Source organism: Bos indicus, chromosome 18 (assembly GCF_029378745.1).
Source record: "Bos indicus isolate NIAB-ARS_2022 breed Sahiwal x Tharparkar chromosome 18, NIAB-ARS_B.indTharparkar_mat_pri_1.0, whole genome shotgun sequence".
NCBI lineage: Eukaryota > Metazoa > Chordata > Mammalia > Artiodactyla > Bovidae > Bos > Bos indicus.
This window is the reverse complement of record NC_091777.1, coordinates 24772427-24796040: the sequence shown is the minus strand read 5'-3', so window position 1 is coordinate 24796040 and position 23614 is coordinate 24772427. Positions and strand designations below refer to the sequence as shown.

The 23614-nt window shown below is 42.3% G+C and overlaps 1 protein-coding gene across 1 annotated transcript in view; it reads right to left on the bottom strand.

Annotated features, from left to right (window-relative positions):
- AMFR (autocrine motility factor receptor) overlaps nt 1-20045 on the bottom strand; it is a 45538-nt gene extending 25493 nt beyond the window's left edge. Inside the window, exons 1-4 of the mRNA XM_070770592.1 lie at nt 19648-20045; nt 6514-6606; nt 3155-3319; nt 1693-1845 (exon numbers count right to left, since the gene is read on the bottom strand). Coding sequence (XP_070626693.1) covers nt 1693-1845; nt 3155-3319; nt 6514-6606; nt 19648-19908 — 672 coding nt within the window. The 5' untranslated portion in view covers nt 19909-20045. The remainder of the gene's footprint in view (nt 1-1692; nt 1846-3154; nt 3320-6513; nt 6607-19647) is intronic.
- Between the last annotated feature and the right edge of the window lie 3569 nt (nt 20046-23614).

Here is a 23614-nt window from a genome sequence, read left to right as displayed (position 1 = left end):
TTTGTACAGCACCGAGTCACTGTAATTGATAACCCGAAGAGGCTGTCTGAAGACCTGGTGACCATATACCCAAGGTGACGTTTAGACCCTACTATCCTAGACAATCTGCGAGTCCCTGCTTGCTGCAAAATGCCTTCTGCACCCTGTTCACTGACACAGAAGAAAACCGAAAGCAGGAAATCAATAACAAAATAAGACCTTCATAGTATTCTGTATTATAGAAACTGATGCTAAGAAAAGTTTCCTCTTAATCTAGGAGAATTAAACATAAACATTCTTAGAGATTGGAAAACTTTCATTTACAAATAGAAAATATTCTGCACAGAAGAGAAACACTATAAAAAAATTATTTAGTTCAAAATATCAAATCTATAACATGATAATGTATCTTAAGAACTTAATGACCTAAAATAAAAATATGTACATGACCCAATAGACCTATTTTAAGCATCTTTATTTTTAGGTATACCTTTTTTAAAGTTTGGCCTAGTAGTAATTAAAAGCTCAAGAAACAAAAAAGGAAAACAATGTACTTACACTACATTATACTCCAAAATGAACACTATTAAGCAAAATAAATTTTAATCCTATTCTAACAAATTCCCAATTAGCAGTTTAAACTCACAGTTTTGATATTAGCCATCTATTGATAGTGATACTAGATATCTATTATTTCATTCTTTCATTAATAGCAATTATGGACAAGATAAAAGTGTTTTTCCTTTGGCCTGAAAAAAAAGCAAATATAGCCACTGAAAAGAAAGAACATTCAAATAATCTGATTTCTACTGAATAGAAATTGGTATTTTCAGAAAGGTTTTTAAAAGTACATTTTAAATATACATGAATATCTCAGATTATTCTCTGAAAATAATGAATATAGTTTCCATATTTATTGTATTATTCTGTAAAATCTTAATTTATGGCCTATCTAAACTAACCAATTACAGGTGGTAGTTAAGTCACTAAGCCAAGTCCAACTCTTTGCAACCCCCTGGACTGTAGCAGGTCAGGCCCCTCTGTCCACGGGATTTCCCAGGCAGGATTACTGGAGTGAGTTGCCATTTCCTCCTCCAAACCAATTACAGGGTATTTCCCTATTGTTACCAAGCACTACTTCTTAAGGAGAAAATCTTTCCCACTTTGAAGTCATAGACCTTGGATTATGCTAATTTTACCACTTTGGAACTTTTAGCAGTTCAGCTGCCATGCCATTTTCCCATCCATAAACAGGCATGTAAGTTATTTACAACAATCCCCAGTGTACAGTAAGCACTATGTATAACCGCTGGCAAAAATAATTACAGCTGACCCTTGGGCAACAGAGGAGTGTGTAATTTATCGTTGGCCCTCCATATCCAGTTCCTCTGCATCTGTGGATTCAACCACCCAGGGACCGGGTAGTATTTCCTCCTGAAAAATATCCACATATAAGTGGACCCACACAGTTCACACGTTGTTCAAGGGTCAACTGTACTTTTTATTAGGTTGTAGCAAGGATTACATGAAAGAACATACATAGAAGCATTCAGTACCAGAACCCAATCTAAAACAAAGGAACTCCAAAAATGTTTGTTAAAATCAAAGACCAGCTATCCATCATGGGTGAAAAGTAATCTGTCAACCGCCCTCTAGCTTCCTTGGAAATACACGGGAACACAACCAGAGCAAAGGCCTATGTCCGTATCTTACCTCTGCAGCCATGAAAGCTAACGTGTGCATCCCATGGGTGTAGCCTGTGACGCAACAGACGACTGCTAACCCGCAGCAGGAAAGCAGCATGGCGACCAGGAGGGACAGAACTCGGCCATGGCTACTCATGGGGGTGGTGGGAGAAAAAGAAAGCTGGAAGGACAAAACAGAAGACAGAAGCTCATTCTTCAGCATGGCAGGGTTAAACCTGACTGAGAAACTCAAGGTTAATCTTGGTGTCTTTGTTGGGACGTCTGCACAGAACCATTACCATTACCAGATGGCCAGAATTCTCCAGCCAACCTCAATATGAGTATGCGCTGATACCTTGAGATCTTCACCATTTAATTTAGGGACCATAACAATATACATGATATTTTCATCTCAGATTCTCAAGAATCCTCCTACCAGTGGGGTTACAAGCCTCTAGAAGCACCTTGCCAGAGTTCTGTCATTCTCCCTCTGGCTTCAACAGGACTCTGGGCAACACCATGTTCTGTCGTGCTCTTTCTCAATCTTGCTCTAATCCTGACCCCTCAAAGTCACCTGGGGGGACATTCCTAGCCTGTTCACAGCTGGGACAACTGAAGTGTACTCCACGTGAAGATGGCCCACTATCGTCGTGCTGCATTAACGGCACACAAGCAGAGGCAACAGCTTGGAGGGGAGGTCTGGAGCTGTGACTCCTGAGCAGGAACTGTAGATACCAAACCAGCTGGGGAGACAAGCAGCACCGTTCATGGCCCGGGATGGGGGCTGAATTCTCAAACAGCTCAAGGCTGTGGAACTGAGATCAGCTCACAGAGAGGTGCAAGGACCACCATGGTCCATGAAGACTGTGTAAAGAAGGGGGCAAAGAGCACTGTGCGGTGGGCTGCACAGAGCAGTAGGATCACAGGTGCCCACTGGCTCTGGATCTATGAGATTAGTTAGGGAGCACTCAGGAATGAAGATTCTCCCGCACAACTCTGTAGCCAAAAGGCAGAACTTTTACCCAGACAGAAAAGGATTCCCTTCTCCAGGGACCAAAGGGAGCTATTTCAGCACTGGCCCGGGGGTGGAAACAACATAAACTAGTCAGAAAGAGTAGCCCCAGGGGCCAGAGTAAGAAGGGAGAAAACGGAAGGAGATTAGAAAGCATCTGGAAGAGATCAGCTATTTTTTCAGTTTAAGCTTCCCTTTCACTCCGATCAAAACAGTTTGTGTTAGGTGAACTGACCCTACATGGGCTGTCATGTAACACTACTGGGGAGGGAAGAAAGCCTCCTGAGGGGACACTGCCCCTGCATGCCTTGGCTGCTGCAGAAAATTCCTCAAGAAACAGGCAGGAGGTGCCTGAGCCAGGAGCCTTCCGTGGGACAGCCGTCCTGCACACTCATGTCACGGCTCATTCGTATGACACCACTCAGACCTGCCACGTGTATGCCTAAGCAGGAAAAGAAGAGCTTGGGTAAAAACTCACATATTCAAACCGGTCCTTGCAGAGCTGAACCATCAGGTGCAGAAATACTAGTCCAGCAAACCAGAGGCACCACATGACCACTTCTTCCACTGTTTGGACATTCAGGACCCCGAAAATGAAAATGAACTTGTAGAAAATAAAATTCCAAAACTTGTCTTTGAGGTGCTAAAAAGAAAAATATTTGTAAAGGTGAGTACCATTACACCTAATCCGTTCTAGAGACAGTAAGCTGGCTTTTGAGGAGGAGAGAATATTCTATTCTGTTTTCTAACGCTTGTCCATGACAAAACCAAAGGCAAAGAGAGAAATGAGCCCTGTGAAGAACAAAGGTAAGACATCTAGGAAGTAATCTATGGATTCTGGATTGAATTCCTCAGTCAGTTATGAAATTTTAGACATTTAAGAGTGTAATAATATTAGTTTAGTATAATATTAATAATATATGTTATATAACAAAATAAAACACAGAATAAAAAAGAATGGTGACAGCTACAAGGATCATTTTTACTACTTCTGCTCTCTGAATTCTTAAAACAAAAGATTAGACATTCTTTTTTTTTTAAACATCCTTCAGGTTCAAAAATAACATATGCTAATTTTCCAGCCATAATCAATAATGTATGAAAAAGTACAAAGGTAAAACAAAAATGATGCCTTAAGATTTTCATGCAATTTTCTTCCTAAATGTAAAACACTGATGCCAATGAGCACTGTCTGAATGGACCACTTTAGGGTTACAGATGGTCACTGAAATGTTTTCTCACCATTCAAAAAATATTGCAATGAATATCTTTGTACAAGATTCTATTTTCTCAGCAATCAAAGGTTATGGATGTTGTTATGGTTTCTAATTATAAATGTACACGCCCACATAAGTGTATCTGCTTCACTGTACTCTTTCTTACACTGAGAATGTGCAGTTTTAAAAATATTTACCGTCCTGAAAAAAAAGAAGGGCAACAAGGAGCATCAACCCAACAGATATTAAAAAGCACCATCAAGCACAGTGGTGGAACTGAGTGCAGAGGAGAAGGATGAAAACACAGCTCCTAAGTTTACTTTTATATAAAGTTTTTAAACTGTGTAAACGTTTCACAAATTCAAAATTTTAAACAGAAAGAAAAGCAAAATTGAAAAAAAAAAAAAAACAGAAATAATTGAACCCATGTGTGGAACACATTGATAACAAGACTATTTAAAAATAAGAGTTATTTTGAGAACTTTAAAACACTGTACTGTGCCTAGATACCCTTTGTTCAGAGAACAAAATAAACTAGGAATCCTTAGTGAATGTCTGTTTCCAGATCTGGGGCAGGAAGCATGAGGTGAAGCTAGAACATTCTGTGCCCTGGTTCTGAACCTTCATTCCACCATCTATTTCCTATGTGGCTTTGGTTTCCATCCCCATGCTTTGGTTTCCCATCTATAAGACAGATCTTATAACAATAGCATATATCTCATAGAATTGTTGGGGGAACTAAGTAAGTTAATACATATATTGTTTTTAGACAAATGCCACAGTAGGCATTAAGTGCATTAAAAAAAAAAATCCTTGCTCTACACCGCCACTTAACAGTTTAATATTTGTCCCATTTTAGGTATTCAATGTCTTTGTGCCTAGTATTTACTTTACTTCTTCAACTTTAAGCACCCAGAGAGTAAACCCATGTCAACTCTGTAGTGTTCTAACTCAAAACAGTGCTTAGTAAATACTGCAGGGTGACACTGGTCAAAAATGGTCATCACAGAACAACATGAAAGACGTGATCTATACAGAAAAAAGAGATGAGCGACAAATGTGCCAATTATGATTACCGCCAGGTATTTAAAAAATCTCTGTAATACTTCAAGGTGAATTTTCTGTAAATTCTGAACTGGTATTTAGCATTTTAGGAGACATAAAGTGGTACATAAGGCCCACTGGTGCCAGAACAATCCACCAACAATTGGATGGCTTGCTTGGCCTGACTGATTTCTGGCCCACAAGTCAAAGTTTTACTTGAAAACAGAAGCATCAAAGAAAGCTTCTGGGGACTTCCCTGGCGGTCCAATGGCTGGGGGCCCAAGTTTGATCCCTGGTCAGGGAACTAGATCCCACATGCCACAACTAAGACCTGGTGCAGCCAAATACGCAAATTAAATAAAATTTTTTTTTTAAAGTTTTTGTATGCTACCAAAAAAAATGTTCTATTAATCCCATCTGGGAGACCTCTGGAGTTGATATTTTGCAGAAAGTGCTCAATACTCACTAATGAAAAATTGGGGGGAAAATAAACAGCCCTGCTCTTCACAGCATCCAAGGGATCAATCACACAGTAACTGCATTTTAACTCTGCCCAGGACCTCAGCTGACTTGATAACAAGAGATTTGGGTTGAAAAGGATATGTAAGGGCTGAGGCCACTGTGTACTGTTAATGTATGGACAGTAGGTTTTTGTGTCTTACCACTGGAATAAGACAAAGTACAACCTAGTTCTGTTCATATGTTATTGTTGTAAAGGCCAGTTCTGAAGTCTTACTTTAAAACACACCATTCTACACTCTATCCACTAAAATCCTTTGGGGAACTGCCAATCTGCACAGTATGTTCGTGGCATTAATTCTTTAATGAAAGCACATCCTGCTCATACATACATTCTGAGAATAATGTTCAAATGTCAGACTATCTCACCTGAACATTGATTTGCAAAATGAGGAATCTTAATATTCCTTTCCAAAGGGAAAAACTAAAATCTCTCAGTAAATTCCTTTGGAAAAGTACCCATATTCTAAAGAATGATATATATACGATTATTCAAACAAAAAAAGTCAGAGCTTCTTTCAGAATTACCTCATAAATGTCATGGCGAAATAGCAATCAAGAACAATACTGGGACAGCCTGGTTACACTGAATACAGACTGTGGACTACATGAGGTATTTTACCAATGCTGAATTTCCTGATGTTGATCCTATGGTTATGTAAGAAAAGCTCCTTGCTCTTAGGAAACATATACTGTACTATTTGAGGTTCTATATGATGCCCCAGTTTACTTTCAAACAGATCAGAAAAAAACATACAGATAAAAGGTGAATAGATACAGATATTTATATGTAGATAAAAGGTGAATGTATATAGATATAAATACTTATATATAGATAAAAGGTGAATATATATATAGATATAGATATTTATATATAGATAAAAGGTGAATGTTAGAACAGATGGGGCAAAAAGTTAATAACTGAATCTGGATAAAATCTATATGGGAGTTCTTCATACTATTTGTGCAACTTTTCTGTAAGTTTGAAATTATACCCAAGAAAGTTTTTGTTTTTTTAATCTAATCACAAGAATGCATCCTTGCTGTGTGGACTTACCTGTCTTTCACTCACTCGGAGAGGGCCAAACACGATACACTGGATTAGCTTAGCCACCAACATCAAGATGCAGCAAGCAGTATTTACTAGAACCTGTACACAAACCAAAGAAAGGAAGTTTATTTCCTCTTGTTGCAAAATAAATGCAGCTCTAAAAATTTTCTATTGGGGATTCAGCCAACATTTCTAATGACTGAACCTTTCCAGTTTTCTACCAGTACAAGATCAGTAACATGTGAAGAGGCACATTTTTATGGGTGGTGGGGGTATGGATGAGGAGTGGGGAGGGAAAGTACCAGCTTGGTGGTTAACTTACAGAGCCCTGTCCCAATGTGTACCCTTCAGAAGGCCAGCATCCCCTTCAGTCTTAACTGAATCGAGCGTAAACTCTGTACTATATGTGTAGAACTGTATATACCTTAGAAAACCGTATCTCCAAGGCATATCAATTCTCACATTAAGGTTTTGAACAATCTAGAAGAAAACTTTTCCAGAAAATGTTGTTATCTTGAACAGTAAAAGTCCAGCACCCAAACTTCCTACACTGCTCTGTTCAAAAACAGGAAATAGGGAGAAGAGGGTGAATGGTCACAAAGAGTCTACAAGATCATGGAGAACTGAGAATCAAAAACATACACATTTTCAAATATACTGCAATGGGACAAAAGATACCTGTGCTTGGTGTTGGCCTTGAAGGAAAGGTTCTGGGGCATTCGAGGGGGAGCAAAATCAAGAAAGCAGGAAGAAAACCGGCAGGAGGAGCTGAGAACTGCGACCATGAGACGCCAGAGACAGTGCAAGGCCTTCTTCACCAGCAAGCGGAAAACTTCCTTAGTGATGAAGAAAGCCCTCACGCCTAAACAACAGACCTAATGCTCACAAATGAAACTGCGGGCTGCCCCAACTCAGAAGTTAGTCTGGCACACCACCTTACTGATGCTCCAGTGATTTTTAAAACCAAAGAATCTGAAAAAGCCAAAAGGACCTTGATGCAGAACTGTACAGGGGACTTTTAGTTAGAGCAGATGAAAATGAACACCAACGACAGAAAAGACTACTTCAATCTTTTTTTGACTAAGTGTACAGGAAGGTGGAGGTGCCAGATTCCTCTTCCCAGGCCATCCGTCCCTCTACTTCTAAAAGAAGCAAACGATGTTTTAAAAATGAGTAAATAAAGGAAGGTGACAGAAGAGGGTAATATAAGGAAGGAAACTCCCTAGGACCTCTTCAGGTTCCTCTTTGTACGTGACATTACCCAGCCCTTTGGTAACCCTGATGCATTATGTATCATGAATGGTAGCCCTGATTCATTACAAAAGAATAAATTATGTTTAGTTACATTCTGCCTGTCTAATGGGACAAGGAAGTATGGGATGTATTTTCAAAGAACTAAAACAAAAATAGTGCTGAAAAATGAAACTGTTCCAGTAATTAATTTCTTCAGATAACCAGAAAAAAACCCGAAATTAGCTATCCAAAACATCCTAACCTCCTTAAGTACTGTGGAACAGCCCTATTCAAAACATTCCAACAAACTGGATGGAATACTAAATTTTAAGGGATGAAATAGATGTTTAAAAGGCTCATCTTCCTTGTGCTCTAAATCCGTCAGTGGGAACCCCAATCATGTCAGTTAAGGAAAAAATGCTGTAAGACAAAACTACAACCACAGTCCCTCATGCCATATGCCCCAGCCGAACTGGATTTTTAAAATCAGCCAAACACCCATTCTCAGCCTAATCACAACACAATTTTTTAAAAAGTCTTCCTGTTTTTGCAGGTAAGCATATGAAATGCAGAAATAAATTCAACATATTTAGCACCTACATGTTAAAGGTATGTGGGAGGTTAAAAGAAAGGAGGTTGATTTAGACCCTGCACTCAAAGAGCTGTTAGGATCTACAGGACACAGAACTTGGTTAACATCTAACAGGCCAAGCCAGCTGCTCTCCTGAGGACAACAGGAGAAATCAAATTTAGGGTCACTCAACCATTTCTCTAACCTAAACAGCTTTCTCACATACCCTGGGGTACAAAATAAGCAATAAAGTATTACTTCTCAGTGAAAACTTTTTTTTTCAGTTTTCCTAAGTTCAAAAATAAGGTATAAAAACTCTGTAACTCTGATTTACCAAAAAAAAAAAAAAGGCGAAAGTCTCTGATAGTTCCATCAACAGCAGATAATCAATTCTATTTTAAATATAAATGGAAGATTTGAAAATTAGCATGGCTAAGAAGGGGAAAAGAGATTGATACTAGTAAACTGATATTAGGAAGAGATTTTACATAAAAAAGAAAAAGATAATATTTTGTGAACTTGATATGAAAGTGAAAGCTATACAAGATTGGAAGTAACTAAAGATTTTAAGATCATGAAAAAGGGCTTTTAAAACACCTCGGTTCAGTTCAGTTGCTCAGTCGTGTCTGACTCTTTGTGACCCCATGGACTGCAGCACGCCAGGCCTCCCTGTCCATCACCAACTCCCAGAGTTTACCCAAACTCATGTCCATTGAGTCAGTGATGCCATCCAACCATCTCATCCTCTGTCGTCCCCTTCACCTTCAATCTTTCCCAGCATCAGGGTCTTTTCAAATGAGTCAGTTCTTTGCATCAGGTGGCCAAAGTATTGGAGTTTCAGCTTCAACATCAGTCCTTCTAATGAACACTTAGGACTGATCTACTTTAGGATGGACTGGCTGGATCTCCTTGCAGTCCAAGGGACTCTCAAGAGACTTCTCCAACACCACAGTTCAAAAGCATCAATTCTTCAGCACTCAGCTTTCTTTATAGTCCAACTCTCACATCCACACATGACCACTGGAAAAACCATAGCCTTGACTAGACAGACCCTTTGTTGGCAAAGTAATGTCTCTGCTTTTTAATATGCTGTCTAGGTTGGTCGCAAAGAGTTGGACACGACTGAGTGACTTCACTTTCACTTTTCACTTTCATGCATTGCAGAAGGAAATGGCAACCCACTCCAGTGGTTGCCTCCACTCTTGCCTGGAGAATCCCAGGGACGGGGGAGCCTGGTGGGCTGCTGTCTATGGGGTCGCACAGAGTCAGACACGACTGAAGTGATTTAGCAGCAGCAGCAGCAGGTTGGTCATAACTTTCCTTCCAAGGAGTAAGCGTCTTTCAATTTCATGGCTGCAGTCACCATCCGCAGTGATTTTGGAGCCCCCCAAAATAAAGTCTGACACTGTTTCCACTGTTTCTCCATCTATTTGCCATGAAGTGATGGGACTGGATGCCATGATCTTAGTTTTCTGGATGTTGAGTTTTCAGCCAACTTTTTCACTCTCCTCTTTCGCTTTCATCAAGAGGCTCTTAGTTCCTCTTTGCTTTCTGCCATAAGGGTGGTGTCCTCTGCATATCTGAGGTTATTGATATTTCTCCCGGCAATCTTGATTCCAGCTTGTGCTTCATCCAGCTCAGCATTTGGCATGATGTACTCTGCATATAAGTTAAATAAGCAAGCAGGGTGACAATATGCAGCCTTGATGTACTCCTTTCGCAATTTGGAACCAGTCTGTTTTTCCATGTCCACTTCTAACTGTTGCTTCTTGACCTGCATACAGATTTCTCAGAAGGCAGGTCAGGTGGTCTGGTATTCCTGGCTCTTGAAGAATTCTCTTCTACTTACAGAAAAAAATGTCAATTTCACACATACTGTCATTCCAATACAGATATAAATTTCAAAACTGACAGAGCCTTGAAAATTTGAAAATACAGGAAGAAACATAATTCAAGCTGTCTTCATTTAAAAGTAAATCCCTGGATTAACATATAAACACTACCATATATAAAGTGCTTCCCTGATAGCTCAGTTGAGGTAAAGAATCCACCTGCAATGCAGGAGATTCCAGTTCAATTCCTGGGTCAGAAAGATCCAATGGAGAAGGGACAGGCTACCCACTCCAGTGTTCTGGCCTGGAGAATTCCACGGACCGTATAGTCTCGCAAAGAGTTGGACATGACTGAGTGACTTTCACTTTCACTATATATAAAACAGATTAGCAACAAGGACCTACTGCATAGCACAGGGAACTCTACTCAATATTCTGTAATAACCTATATGAGAACAGAATATGAAAAAAGGGATATATGTAATGTATAACAACCACTTAGCTGTACACATGAAACACAGCGCTGTACATCAGCTATATTCCCATATGAAATTAAAAGCAAACTGCAAATCAGATCCCACTAGGTCATCAGTGATATTCTTACAGGAACAACACTCCAGTCCATATTTAAACCAATAAAACCATGACAAACCTTCTCACCTTCAAGAATCAAAATGAGACTCACTTTCAACAGGCCTAGTCTGAACTTCTTCCTTACAGACCACAGTAAAAGCACTAACCTCCTTCTACAATCTTCCCTTGTGGGCAGAATCCAAACTTCCACGTAAATAAGTTTAAGGAGCTCACCGGAACACTGTTTATAACACCAGAAAAACGGAAAACAATTACATGGCCATTAGGGAGAACAGTTCAATAAAGTGTACAAACAGCCATTCAATGGAATACAATGAAGCCAGGAAAACTAACTCAGCAGTTCTACATTTACTAGCATTATACAGAACCTTCAGGATAACTTGCTCACTGTAAAAAAGCAAAGTGTAGAAATGTGATTACTATGCTACTTTCTTACTATGCTATGACTTAGTGACTAAACAACAACATATATACCATATTGTATACATACTATATATGTGTGTATAATATGTTAATGCGAACTGCGTCAAGGACTTGATCAATCTGGGTATTTCTTAATTTTCTACTTAACACCAGCACTAATTACAAGAAACTGGTAAGGGCCACTTTCAGGGGAGGGAGGCAGGTAAGAGGGAGAGGGAGATTTACTTTTCTTTGTACACATCACTTGTGCACCTTCTGCCTTCTGTACCATGAGCATACATCATTTATTAACTTTTTTAAGTTAAGAATCTATTGAAAAAAAATAATCTATTCAAGTTTAGAATCTAACCTGATCAGTTCTGAAGTTTCACATTACTTTTCTCATTGTACCATGGGAGACAGACAAGTAACAAACCCAAATTGGGCAGCCTAAGTCACAAGTTAACCTGGTATAACACACTGTATTTCTACTATATTAAAATACTTCAGAAAAGATTCTATCTATAGCAGTGTTAAAAAAAAAAAAAAAAAACTTATTATTTTTTGAAAATCTCACCAAATGCCTTTATTTTTTCTTGTCTATACAAAATAAAAACAAGTTTTGCTAGTCCTTGAGTAGTCTTAACCAAACAGACCAGGAAGTAATGACCCAAGGAACCCCTACTGAATCGGGCTTAATATAATTCCCTTTGCTCTAAAGGCCCCCTAAGAAAACTTTTCTCCCAGAACGGCTCTACTGTTCACGTAGAAGAAACAGATACTGAGTCATGAGGCAGGCTGGTCTGCGAGGAAGAGAAGAGGTGCTAAGAGACAGCCTGGCCACGTTTATCACTGTGTGACCCTGCGGGTGTTTCTGATTCTATAAAATGCTGGCTACCAATGGGTGCATACCTGGTGGCTCAGACGGTAAAGCGTCTGCCCACAATGCAGGAGACCCAGGTTCGATCCCTGGGTTGGGAAGATCCTTTGGAGAAGGAAATGGCAACCCACTCCAGTATTCTTGCCTAGAAAACTCCATGGATGGAGGAACCTGGTGGGCTACAGTCCATGGGGTTGCAAAGAGTTGGACACAACTGAGCGACTTCACTTAATAGGGCATTATTTATGACCTTGTGACAAAATGCCATTCAACTCCCAGGAACCATTTCAAGGATACAACGGATATGGATGTTACCTAGTCTCCTACTTAACACCAAAAACTACCTACCTCCCATCCCCCACCCCGACCACATACACACAAACACATCTTTTATCAGTGTCCTCTTTTTAAGGACACTCAGTTCAGTTCAGTTGCTCAGTCATGTCCGACTCCTTGCAACCCCATGAATCACAGCACGCCAGGCCTCCCTGTCCATCACCAACTCCTGAAGTTTACTCAAACTCATGTCCATCGAGGTGCTGATGCCATGCAGCCATCTCATCCTCTGTCGTCCCCTTCTCCTCCTGCCCCCAATCCCTCCCAGCATCACAGTCTTTCCCAATGAGTCAACTCTTCACATCAGGTGGCCAAAGTATTGGACTTTCAGCTTTAGCATCAGTCCTTCCAGTGAACACCCAGGACTGATTTCCTTTAGGATGGACTGGTTGGATCTCCTGGCAGTCCAAGGGACTCCCAAGAGTCTTCTCCAACACCACAGTTCAAAAGCATCAATTCTTCGGCACTCAGCTTTCTTCACAGTCCAACTCTCACATCCATACCTGACCACTGGAAAAGCCATAGCCTTGACTAGATGGACCTTTGTTGACAAAGTAATGTCTCTGCTTTTGAATATGCTATCTAGGTTGGTCATAAGTTTCCTTCCAAGGAGTTAAGCGTCTTTAAATTTCATGCCTGCAATCACCATCTGCAGTGATTTTGGAGCCCCCAAAAATAAAGTCTGACACTGTTTCCACTGTTTCCCCATCTATTTGCCATGAAGTGATGGGACCAGTTGCCATGATCTTAGTATTCTGAATGTTGAGCTTTAAGCTCAACTTTTTCACTCTCTTATTTCACTTTCATCAAGAGGCTTTTTAGTTTCTCTTCATTTTCTGCCATAAGGGTGGTGTCATCTGCATATCTGAGGTTACTGATATTTCTCCCAGCAATCTTGATTCCAGCTTGTGCTTCTTCCAGCCCAGCGTTTCTCATGATGTACTCTGCATATAAGTTAAATAATCAGGGTGACAATATACAGCCTTGACGTACTCCTTTTCCTATTAGGAACCAGTCTGTTGTTCCATGTCCAGTTCTAACTGTTGCTTCCTGACCTATACGTAGGTTTCTCAAGAGGCAGGTCAGGTGGTCTGGTATTCCCATCTCTTTCAGAATTTTCCAGTTTATTGTGATCCACACAGTCAAAGGCTTTGGCATAATCAATAAAGCAGAAATAGATGTTTTTCTGGAACTCTCTTGCTTTTTCCATGATCCAGTGGATGTTGGCAATTTGATCTCTGGTTCCTCTGCCTTTTCTAAATCCACCTTGAACATGTGGAAGTTCATGGTTCACGTATTGCTGAAGCCTGGCTTGGAGAATTTTGAGCATTACTTTACTAGCGTGTGAGATGAGTGCAATTGTGCGGTAGTTTGAGCATTCTTTGGCATTAGAATGAAAACTGACCTTTTCCAGTCCTGTGGCCACTGCTGAGTTTTCCAAATTTGCTGGCATATTGAGTGCAGCACTTTCACAGAGTCATTTTTCAGGATTTGAAATAGCTCCACTGGAATTCCATCACCTCCACTAGCTTTGTTCATAGTGATGCTTTCTAAGGCCCACTTGACTTCACATTCCAGGATGTCTGGCTCTAGGTGAGTGATCACACCACCGTGATTATCTTGGTCATGAAGATCTTTTTTGTACAGTTCTTCTGTGTATTCTTGCCACCTCTTCTTAATATCTTCTGCTTCTGTTAGGTCCATACCATTTCTGTCCTTTATCGAGCCCATCTTTGCATGAAATGTTTCCTCGGTATCTCTAATTTTCTTGAAGAGATCTCTAGTCTTTCCCATTCTGTTGTTTTCCTCTATTTCTTTGCATTGACCGCTGAGGAAGGCTTTCTTATTTCTTCTTGCTATTCTTTGGAACTCTGCATTCAGATGCTTGTATCTTTCCTTTTCTCTTTTGCTTTTCACTTCTCTTCTTTTCACAGCTATTTGTAAGGCCTCCCCAGTCAGTCATTTTGTTTTTTTGCACTTCTTTTCCATGGGGATGGTCTTGATCCCTGTCTCCTGTACAATGTCACGAACCTCAGTCCATAGTTCATCAGGCTCTATCAGATCTAGGCCCTTAAATCTATTTCTCACTTCCACTGTATAATCATAAGGGATTTGATTTAGGTCATACCTGAATGGTCTAGTGGTTTTCCCTACTTTCTTTAAGTCTGAATTTGGCAATAAGGAGTTCATGATCTGAGCCACAGTCAGCTCCTGGTCTTGTTTTTGCTGACTGTATAGAGCTTCTCCATCCTTGGCTGCAAAGAATATAATCAATCTGATTTCAGTGTTGACCATCTGGTGATGTCCATGTGTAGAGTCTTCTCTTGTGTTGTTGCAAGAGGGTGTTTGCTATGACTGGTGTGTTCTCTTGGCAAAACTCTATTAGTCTTTGCCCTGCTCCATTCTGTATTCCAAGGCCAAATTTGCCTGTTACTCGGGTGTTTCTTGACTTCCTACTTTTGCATTCCAGTCCCCTATAATGAAAAGGACATCTTTTTGGGGTGTTAGTTCTAAAAGGTCTTGTAGATCTTCATAGAACCGTTCAACTTCAGCTTCTTCAGTGTTACTGGTTGGGGCATAGTCTTGGATTACCATGATATTGAATGGTTTGCCTTGGAAACGAACAGAGATCATTCTGTCGTTTTTGAGATTGCCTCCAAGTACTGCATTTCAGACTCTTTTGTTGACCATGATGGCTACTCCATTTCTTCTAAGGGATTCCTGCCCACAGTAGTAGATATAATGGTCATCTGAGTTAAATTCACCCATTCCAGTCCATTTTAGTTCACTGATTCCTAGAATGTCGACGTTCACTCTTGCCATCTCCTGTTTGACCACTTCCAATTTGCCTTGATTCATGGACCTAACATTCCAGGTTCCTATGCAATATTGCTTTTTACAGCATCGGACCTTGCTTCTATCACCAGTCACATCCACAACTGGGTATTGTTTTTGCTTTGGCTCCATCCTTTCATTCTTTCCGGAGTTATTTCTCCACTGATCTCCTGTAAAATATTGGGCACCTACCGACCTGGGAGTTCCCCTTTCAGTATCCTATCATTTTGCCTTTTCATACTGTTCATGGGGTTCTCAAGGCAAGAATACTGAAGTGGTTTGCCATTCCCTTCTCCAGTGGACCACATTCTGTCACACCTCTCCACCATGACCCGCCTGTCTTGGGTGGCCCCACATGGCATGGCTTAGTTTCATTGAGTTAGACGAGGCTGTGGTCTGTGTGATCAGATTGACTAGTTTTCTGTGAGTATGGTTTCAGTGTGTCTGCCCTCTGATGCCCTCTCACAACACCTACCATCTTACTTGGGTTTCTCTTACCTTGGATGTGGGGTAAGAGACGGACCACGACACTGGGATGTTACTTTTCTGCAGGCCCCCAGTGACAAGTATAAAATGCCAATAATGCATTCCCCTCCTTATTACACTGATAACTGTGCTCCTCTTTTCACAACATTGAGGAGATAAATGAGATTACATATATAAAACACATAGCACACATCTAACAAGCAATTAAACAGCTATCTCCTCCCCCTCACTCTAGAGATTTTTCCTGTATTTTTGGGTTGTTTATTTAGGCTTATGTCCTATCATTTACAAGTTTAGTCTTTTTCTTAAGTTGCCCCAAACATTTCTAGAGCTAACATTTTTCTCTCGTCTTTGGAATATTCATCTTATCAACACTCAAACCTAGCAAATTACTTTCAGTTCTCAAATTGTATAATTATGTGAAGATGGGCTCTTTAAGGCAAGAGTCAGAAACTTTTTCTCTAATGGGCTATTAGACAGTAAATATTTTAGGCTTTGTAGGCCACATGCTCTCAGTCACATACTCTTCCTTTAAAAAAAATTTTTTTTAATGTAAAAACCAATATTAGCTAATAGGCCAAATAGGCAAACAAGGTTTGCTAATCTCTGCTCTCAGTGACCAGTTCTCTTTTATCCATTTTCATTTTCGATGACTTTTTCCTTTGACATTTCTATTTCAGCTATTCTATTTGCATCTAATTAAATCGTCAGAACCTTAAAATTTGTTCCATGTTTCTATTTCTCTATTTTATCACTTCCTGCTCTTACCATTTTAAAAGCAAAAATAAAAGTGGAAGAAAAAAAAAAAAACAGAACGGAACAGGAAAAAACAAAAAAACCAGGAGAAAGTAATGAAACTAATGAGTAAGATTAGCAAAGTTGAAAAGCCAGAGACACCTGAACAATTCAAACGAGGACGGAAAAGGATCAGGAGATGCTTTAATGGAAGGGACATCTGAACAACGTAAAATTAGCCTAGAAATAAATAACAAAACGAAACCTAATCTGGAATGGAAGTTCTAGAAAGACATAGAGAAAAAAACAATCAAGACAAATCTGAGTATTTGTTAGAGTAACAACACTGAGAACCTCCCCTCAAACCTGTTCTCAATATCCATGCCAGAGGGCCACCGGGAGAGCTCTGCTCGGAGCTGGAGTCTTTGGTCACTACATCTCCTAGCCTCTTCCCATTCTACATAAATCCATCTTCCCCACTGCTGCCATAGGTCCCCCCCTGAAGAAATCGTCTCATCATGACAGCCCCTTCTCCCCTCCACTCCCACTGAAACCCTTCTGCCCATGAAATTATGTTCACACTCCTTAATAGAGCAGGCAAGGTTTACATAACCTGACCTTCACCCCCTACCCCATCCTCTCCCTGATCACCCCATCCTCTCCCTGATCAGTTTCTCAACCATTAACGAGCAGAAAATCACTAGGACATTAATTAGAATGAAGACATATTCCTAGCTATATTCATCTAAACTGTGCCCTATGAAAATAAGTTTTAGAGATCAATATGCAAAATAATAGCTAGCAGGATTTTACAAACTGGCAGAAAGATCAACTGATTGTTTTTGTCTTGCTTGGTTTTTAAAAACTCAATGAGTGTCCTTGGGCAGGGCAAAAAAAAAAAAAAAACCAGGGTCCATTTTAACAAAGACTCCACCCTGTATTCACTTAATTATGCTATCCGGCAGGTCTCAGAGGAAGGCTTTTGAGATTGCAACTCCTATTCTGCTACTAGAGCAGAAACTTAAGTAATGGATGATGAGGAAAACTGATAATGCACACATGGAAGGTCTGAGGAACCAAGGAAAGCCAAGATAAAAGTGTGAAAACCACAGAGGAAAGATGGAAGAACAGCAGCAAGATCAACTGAGAAAGGAAAAAAAAATCATCCACAGAGAGGAAGAAATCATAAACTCACTGGAGGCAAGATCTCTGCTGAAAAAGCTGGGAAGAAAAGGAAATTTTCTTAAAAATCATAATTTTCACAGAAAATCAACAGGCTTTAATGCTTTATGTTTATGTAATGTTTTATGAAGAGGTGCTAACCTTGGAACTGGAATGAGTTTTGTACAAAGAGACTGGGGCGGGGGGCGGGGAAAGGGGGAGTAATCATTAAACAATACTGCTGCTGCTGCTGCTAAGTCACTTCAGTTGTGTCCGACTCTGTGCGACCCCACAGACGGCAGCCCACTAGGCTCCTCTGTCCCTGGGATTCTCCAGACAAGAATACTGGAATGGGTTGCCATTTCCTTCTCCAATGCATGAAAGTGAAAAGTGAATGTGAAGTCACTCAGTCCTGCAGGACTCTTAGCGACCCCATGGACTGCAGGCCACCAGGCTGCTCTGTCCATGGGATTTTCCAGGCAAGAGTACTGGAGTGGGGTGCATTGCCTTCTCCGATTAAGCAATACTAGTAGTTGTTAAACACTATAGCAGTTCCATCTCAAAGGCTTACTTGTATCTTATACTTAAATATATATATACATCAAAGACTATATTATAATCTCAACATTTGACAAAAGCACTCTTCACATTACTTTGTTTATCTGCCAATTAAAATGCAAAAAACAGATTTTTAATAATCTAGGTTTAACAGACATTAAACAAGAGACATGGGTTGAGTTCCTTCTCTTCTCCCTTCTTCCCTACTGTAAGGTTCAGCTTTCCACAGCAGTGCAAGAAGGGAACCTCACCCTTCCCTGCCTTCTACTAATCTCATCAGAAGGACCAAGAGACTTAATCTACACCCACAGAATTCATAAATCCCACTGCTTCCTGATGAGGCACAGTGGGATTAATTACAACAAATGAGCTGTATACCATTCTGTATATTTGTAATATTAATCCCAGTCATTTACAGCCAACTCTCAACCGAAATGGGAACTTAGAGGAGACAAGACTCAAGACACCACAGCAAACCCTAGGGACAGACTTCAGTCCCAGAACAACTTTTTCTGATCACTGTGGGATTTCTATGAGGCATTCAAAGGCCAAGGTGGAAACCAAGTTCTTTAGCCAAAATACTGTTGATCTGCCCGCCTGCAATTATCTGTTCTAATAAGTGAAACTAGCATTTATGCCTCCTAAACGCTGCTTATCTTACACTGGCAGACAAACTGGAAACCTTGTTTTAACATGGATCACTAGCAGGAGAAACCTTGAGTTAAAATGAAGAGACATCTCTCGACTCCAGATGTTTTGGCTGCCTTCAGACATCAAAGGAAACTTTCATGAAATCACCAGGTAAAAGCAGCAGGAAAGGAAGCACAGTCTGTATTTGTTGTACGTCCACTCAAAGAGGACAATCACATAATAAAGAACAAAGAAAAAAAAAAAACGCTGTGGGAGACGGTCCCTCTCCAAACAACGTCCAAACACACCCAGATGCCCAAAATTCTCCTATGCTCAACATCTGAAATTCTGTCTCTTTTTACACGTGAAACGCGTCTCCCTGCCTGACCGCGTCCGAAAAGCCTTCCCAACTCCGGGTAACTGACTGCTCTTTGAGGTCTTCCAGTTCACTTCCTGGTGGTCCCTCCGCAACCCCAACTCGGCCCCCCATATTTTACTTTCCCCCCCGATTCCCAACCCTCCCCCACCTCCCTCCCCCACCTCCTCCCCCCGCCCGTCCCTGGCCGGCAGCCGCGTTCCCTTGCGCCCCGCCCCCTGCGCCTCCCCAACCCCGTCCCAAACTCCCTTCCTCAGGCCCTCAAAGACGACCCGCCCCCGGGGACCCGGTCCCCCTCACGACCCCACCGCCACACCCCAACCCTCACCGGGTCCCACGGAAGCGCGTACGCGGGCGGGGCCCCGCCCCACCCGGCCTCACACTCCGGGGTCCCGGAGGGAGGGGACCCCGGCCCCAGCCACGCCCCCCACAGATAATGGGTGACATGGCGGCCCCCACCCCTGGCCCCGCTCCGCTCGCTCCTCCTCGGCGGCCCGGCATCCTCGCTCACCCACACGAACAGGCTGTCCGAGAGCAGGTACTGGGCCACGTCGCGGGCCCGGGGTCCCCCGGCGCTCGGCCGGACGAGCGCGGCCGGATCTGGCTGCACCGGGGCCGTTACCGGCTCCGTCTCTGTGGGCCCGGGCCCGGCCTCGGGCTGACTGAGAGCGCGGTAGGCGCTGACGATGGTGCCGAGCAAGGCCAGGCCGCTGAGGCCCGTGTAGGTGCGGAGGCTGGGCCAGGGGAAGCGCTCGAGAAAGAGCAGCGGCATGGCGGCAGCGGCGGCTTCCAGCCCCCAGGCCTCCCTGCGCTGCGGCCGGGTCCCGGCGGCCTCGCGAACGGCGCCCACGAGCTCTGGCGTCGCTGCCGCCGCCGCCACCGCGCCTGGCCGGGCCGGGCCGCTCCTGGCCGCTCCGCCCCGCGCCGCTCCCGCTGCTGCCCCTGCCGGCGCGGAAGAGCCTCGGCTGGCTCGGGGCTGGCCGCCGCCCCCAGCAGGGTGCGGGCGGGACGGGCGCGGGGGCGCGGCCTCGGTCCCCCGCCCCCAGCGGTCGCGCTGCCGCCTAGCTGGCGGAGGCCCCGGCCGCAGGCCCTGCGGCCCAGCACCCAGCATTATCTTCCGCCGACACTCTAGCTCGGCCTGGCCCGCGGACGCTCAGGGCACCCGCCCTGGGCCGGGGCCAAGCGTCACTCAGGCCCGACGGCGCTGACGGGCGGTCGAGCGCTGGCCGCGTGGGCCCATCCGCGGGACGCGGGGACCCGGGCCACCGAGCGTCCGGCCACTTGTCCTGTTTCCTTACCTCCCCGTAAGCAGGTTACCCCAGAGCCTCCCTGTGGGCCTGGGAGCTTCCCAAGTGGTGAAAGAAGAGACAGTGCTTAGGGAATAACAGAGGCCCTGGCCCCATGGAAGGACAATCAATCAACACTCTTAAATTCCTCGCAAATAAAATTTCTGCTGTTCACTAGTAACACCCGGCGAAGTCTAAAGTGAACCTGATTTCAGTTCAGATCAGTCGCTCAGTCGTGTCCGACTCATTGCGACCCCATGAACCGCAGCACGCCAGGCCTCCCGGTCCATCACCAACTCGCGGAGTCCATCCAAACCCAAGTCCATTGTGTCGGTGATGCCATCCAACCATCTCATCTCATCCTCCGTCGTCCCCCTCTCCTCCTGCCCTCAGTCTTTCCCAGCATCAGGGTCTTTTCAAATGAGTCAGCTCTTCGCATCAAGTGGCCAAAGTATTGGAGCTTCAGCTTCAACATTAGGAAATAAAAATGTGTTCCCTCATACATCAGGTAGGAATGTAACATAGTGCGGATACTTTGGAAAGTGATGTCAGCGCTTCAAAAAGTTTAAACCTAAGAGTGACCATTTGACCTTGCAATTCCATTCCTAGGTGGTATACCCAAGGGAAATGAAAACACACTACCACACAAAACGTCCACACAAATGTCAATAACAACGTTATTCAAAGTTAGAAACCACCCTAATGTCACTCAAGGGATGAATAGATAAATAAGGGATAATCCCCTAAAATGGAATAGTAGTCAGCCATGAAAATGAAGTAGGGAAACATGCTGCAAGCACAAAGCTTGAAAATGTGCTGAGTGTAAGCATACACACAAATGGTTGCATAGTGCGAGTCCATTTATATGAAATGTCCAGCATAGGCAAAAGCATAAAGTAAGTTAATGACTGATGAGCAATAGGGCGATGAGGAAACAGGTATAAAAGCTAAACATGGATTTTTTTTGAGGTGATGAAAATGTTCTAAAATTTTGGTGACTGTAGCAGAACTCTGAATATACTAAAAATCTTTATTTGTATAGTTATATGGTGAATTATGTAAATTATAGCCCAACAAGGCTGTAACAACAAAAAAGACAGGAAAAAAAAAAAAAAGAGCTATGGAACAAAAGTGTTACCTTGGGGGCTCTTATTCCTTGTTGTATCTCCAAGGCCTTTACAAGTGCCTGATGCAGAGTAGGTGTTCAGCAAATATTTGTCGAATCTTACAAACTTTCAAAGGCAAAAGACTAAATTATGTTCAAGGTCTCTTTCATGCCTAATCTAATGCTAAATGTTTATTAGTTAGAAAACAAAAGATGGTTCAGCTCAAGGGTATTACTATCCAATTTGCAATATTTAGAAACATTCCATTAAAGGCCTTGTGATGAACACAACAGTTTGGCTTTTACCAGGGAGGCAGGATGAGTGCCTACGCGCGCGCGCACACACACACACACTCACACACTTTTTTATATGAGATCTGTATGATTATACTTTCAATGCCCTTTGATTCTCTATCTGCAGCCATTTGACTAAAATGCTAAACTTCCAATTGTATTGGTAAATTAAAATTTCATTTTGAAAAAGGGATTGTCATTTTCCACAGAAGTAAATGTTCTACTTTATCTGAGCCCCCATAAATTTTAAACCACACTATCCTACAATCCACCTTCAATCTAAGTCACAATACAGTTACAAAATATACACCAAACTTGTCAAATCTTAATGGGCTATTAAGATACTCAGATGACAGCACCCTTATGGCAGAAAGTGAAGAGGAACTAAAAAGCCTCTTGATGAAAGTGGAGAGTGAATAAGTTGGCTTAAAGCTCAACATTCAGAAAACTAAGATCATGCCATCTGGTTCCATCACTTCATGGGAAATAGATGGGGAAACAGTGGAAACAGTGTCAGACTTCTATTTTTGGGGGCTCCAAAATCACTGCAGATTGGTGATTGCAGCCATGAAATTAAAAGACGCTTACTCCTTGGAAGCAAAGTTATGACCAACCTAGATAGCATATTCAAAAGCAGAGACATTACTTTGCCAACAAAGGTCCGTCTAGTCAAGGCTATGGTTTTTCCTGTGGTCATGTATGGATGTTGGACGGTGAAGAAGGCTGAGCACTGAAGAATTGATGCTTTTGAACTGTGGTGTTGGAAGACTCGAGAGTCCCTTGGACTGCAAGGAGATCCAACCAGTCCATTCTAAAGGAGATCAGTCTTGGGTGTTCTTTGGAAGGAATGATGCTAAAGCTGAAACTCCAATACTTTGGCCACCTCATGCGAAGAGCTGACTAATGCATTGGGAAAGACTCTGATGCTGGGAGAGATTGGGGGCAGGAGAAGGGGATGACAGAGGATGAGATGGCTGGATGGCATCACCAACTTGATGGACGTTGAGTTTGAATGAACTCCGGGAGTTGGTGATGGACAGGGAGGCCTGGTGTGCTGCAATTCATGGGGTCGCAAAGAGTCGGACACGACTGAGTGACTAAACTGAACTGAAGGTACAATATTCTACCATCTTGAATTCAAAGTGCTATACTCTGAATTGTATTTTGAGAGAAGCATTACTTTCTAAGTGTTAAAACTAGGCAACCTGTTTTCTGGAATGACATTGTGTTTAATAGTAGCTTTTAACATTTGATTCTGACTATATAATAAGCATGGCTTCCTTGGTGGCTCAGTGGTAAAGAATCTGCCTGCAATGCAGGATAAGCAGGTTCAATCCCTGGCTCAGGAAGATACCCTGGAGAAGGAAATGGCAACTCACTCCAGTATTCTTGCCTGGGAATCCCATGCACAGAGGAGCCTGGCAGGCTACAGTCTATTGGGTCACAAGAATCGGATGTGATTTAGTGACTAAACAAAATTTTATAAAGTCTAAATATTAAGCTTTCAGAAGCTTGAAATTTCTGAAGATTCAATGAGAATATGTGACATTAACCCAACTAAATAAGGTTATTTTTTGTTTGCATTTTAAGATTTTAGATGTTGGTGTCTGGACATTTTACTAGGGTAATAATTAGTATTTGTTCTACCAACATTTTATCCTCACCCACTCCAAGTAGGTAGCCAGGCTTTGCACATCCTTCCCTCAAGGATTTTTTTTTTTCCCAAGGATAGAACCCATTTTCTAAAGTCAACCAATGCTCTTGGTTCTTGGTGCTGCTTCCTGCATCATCAC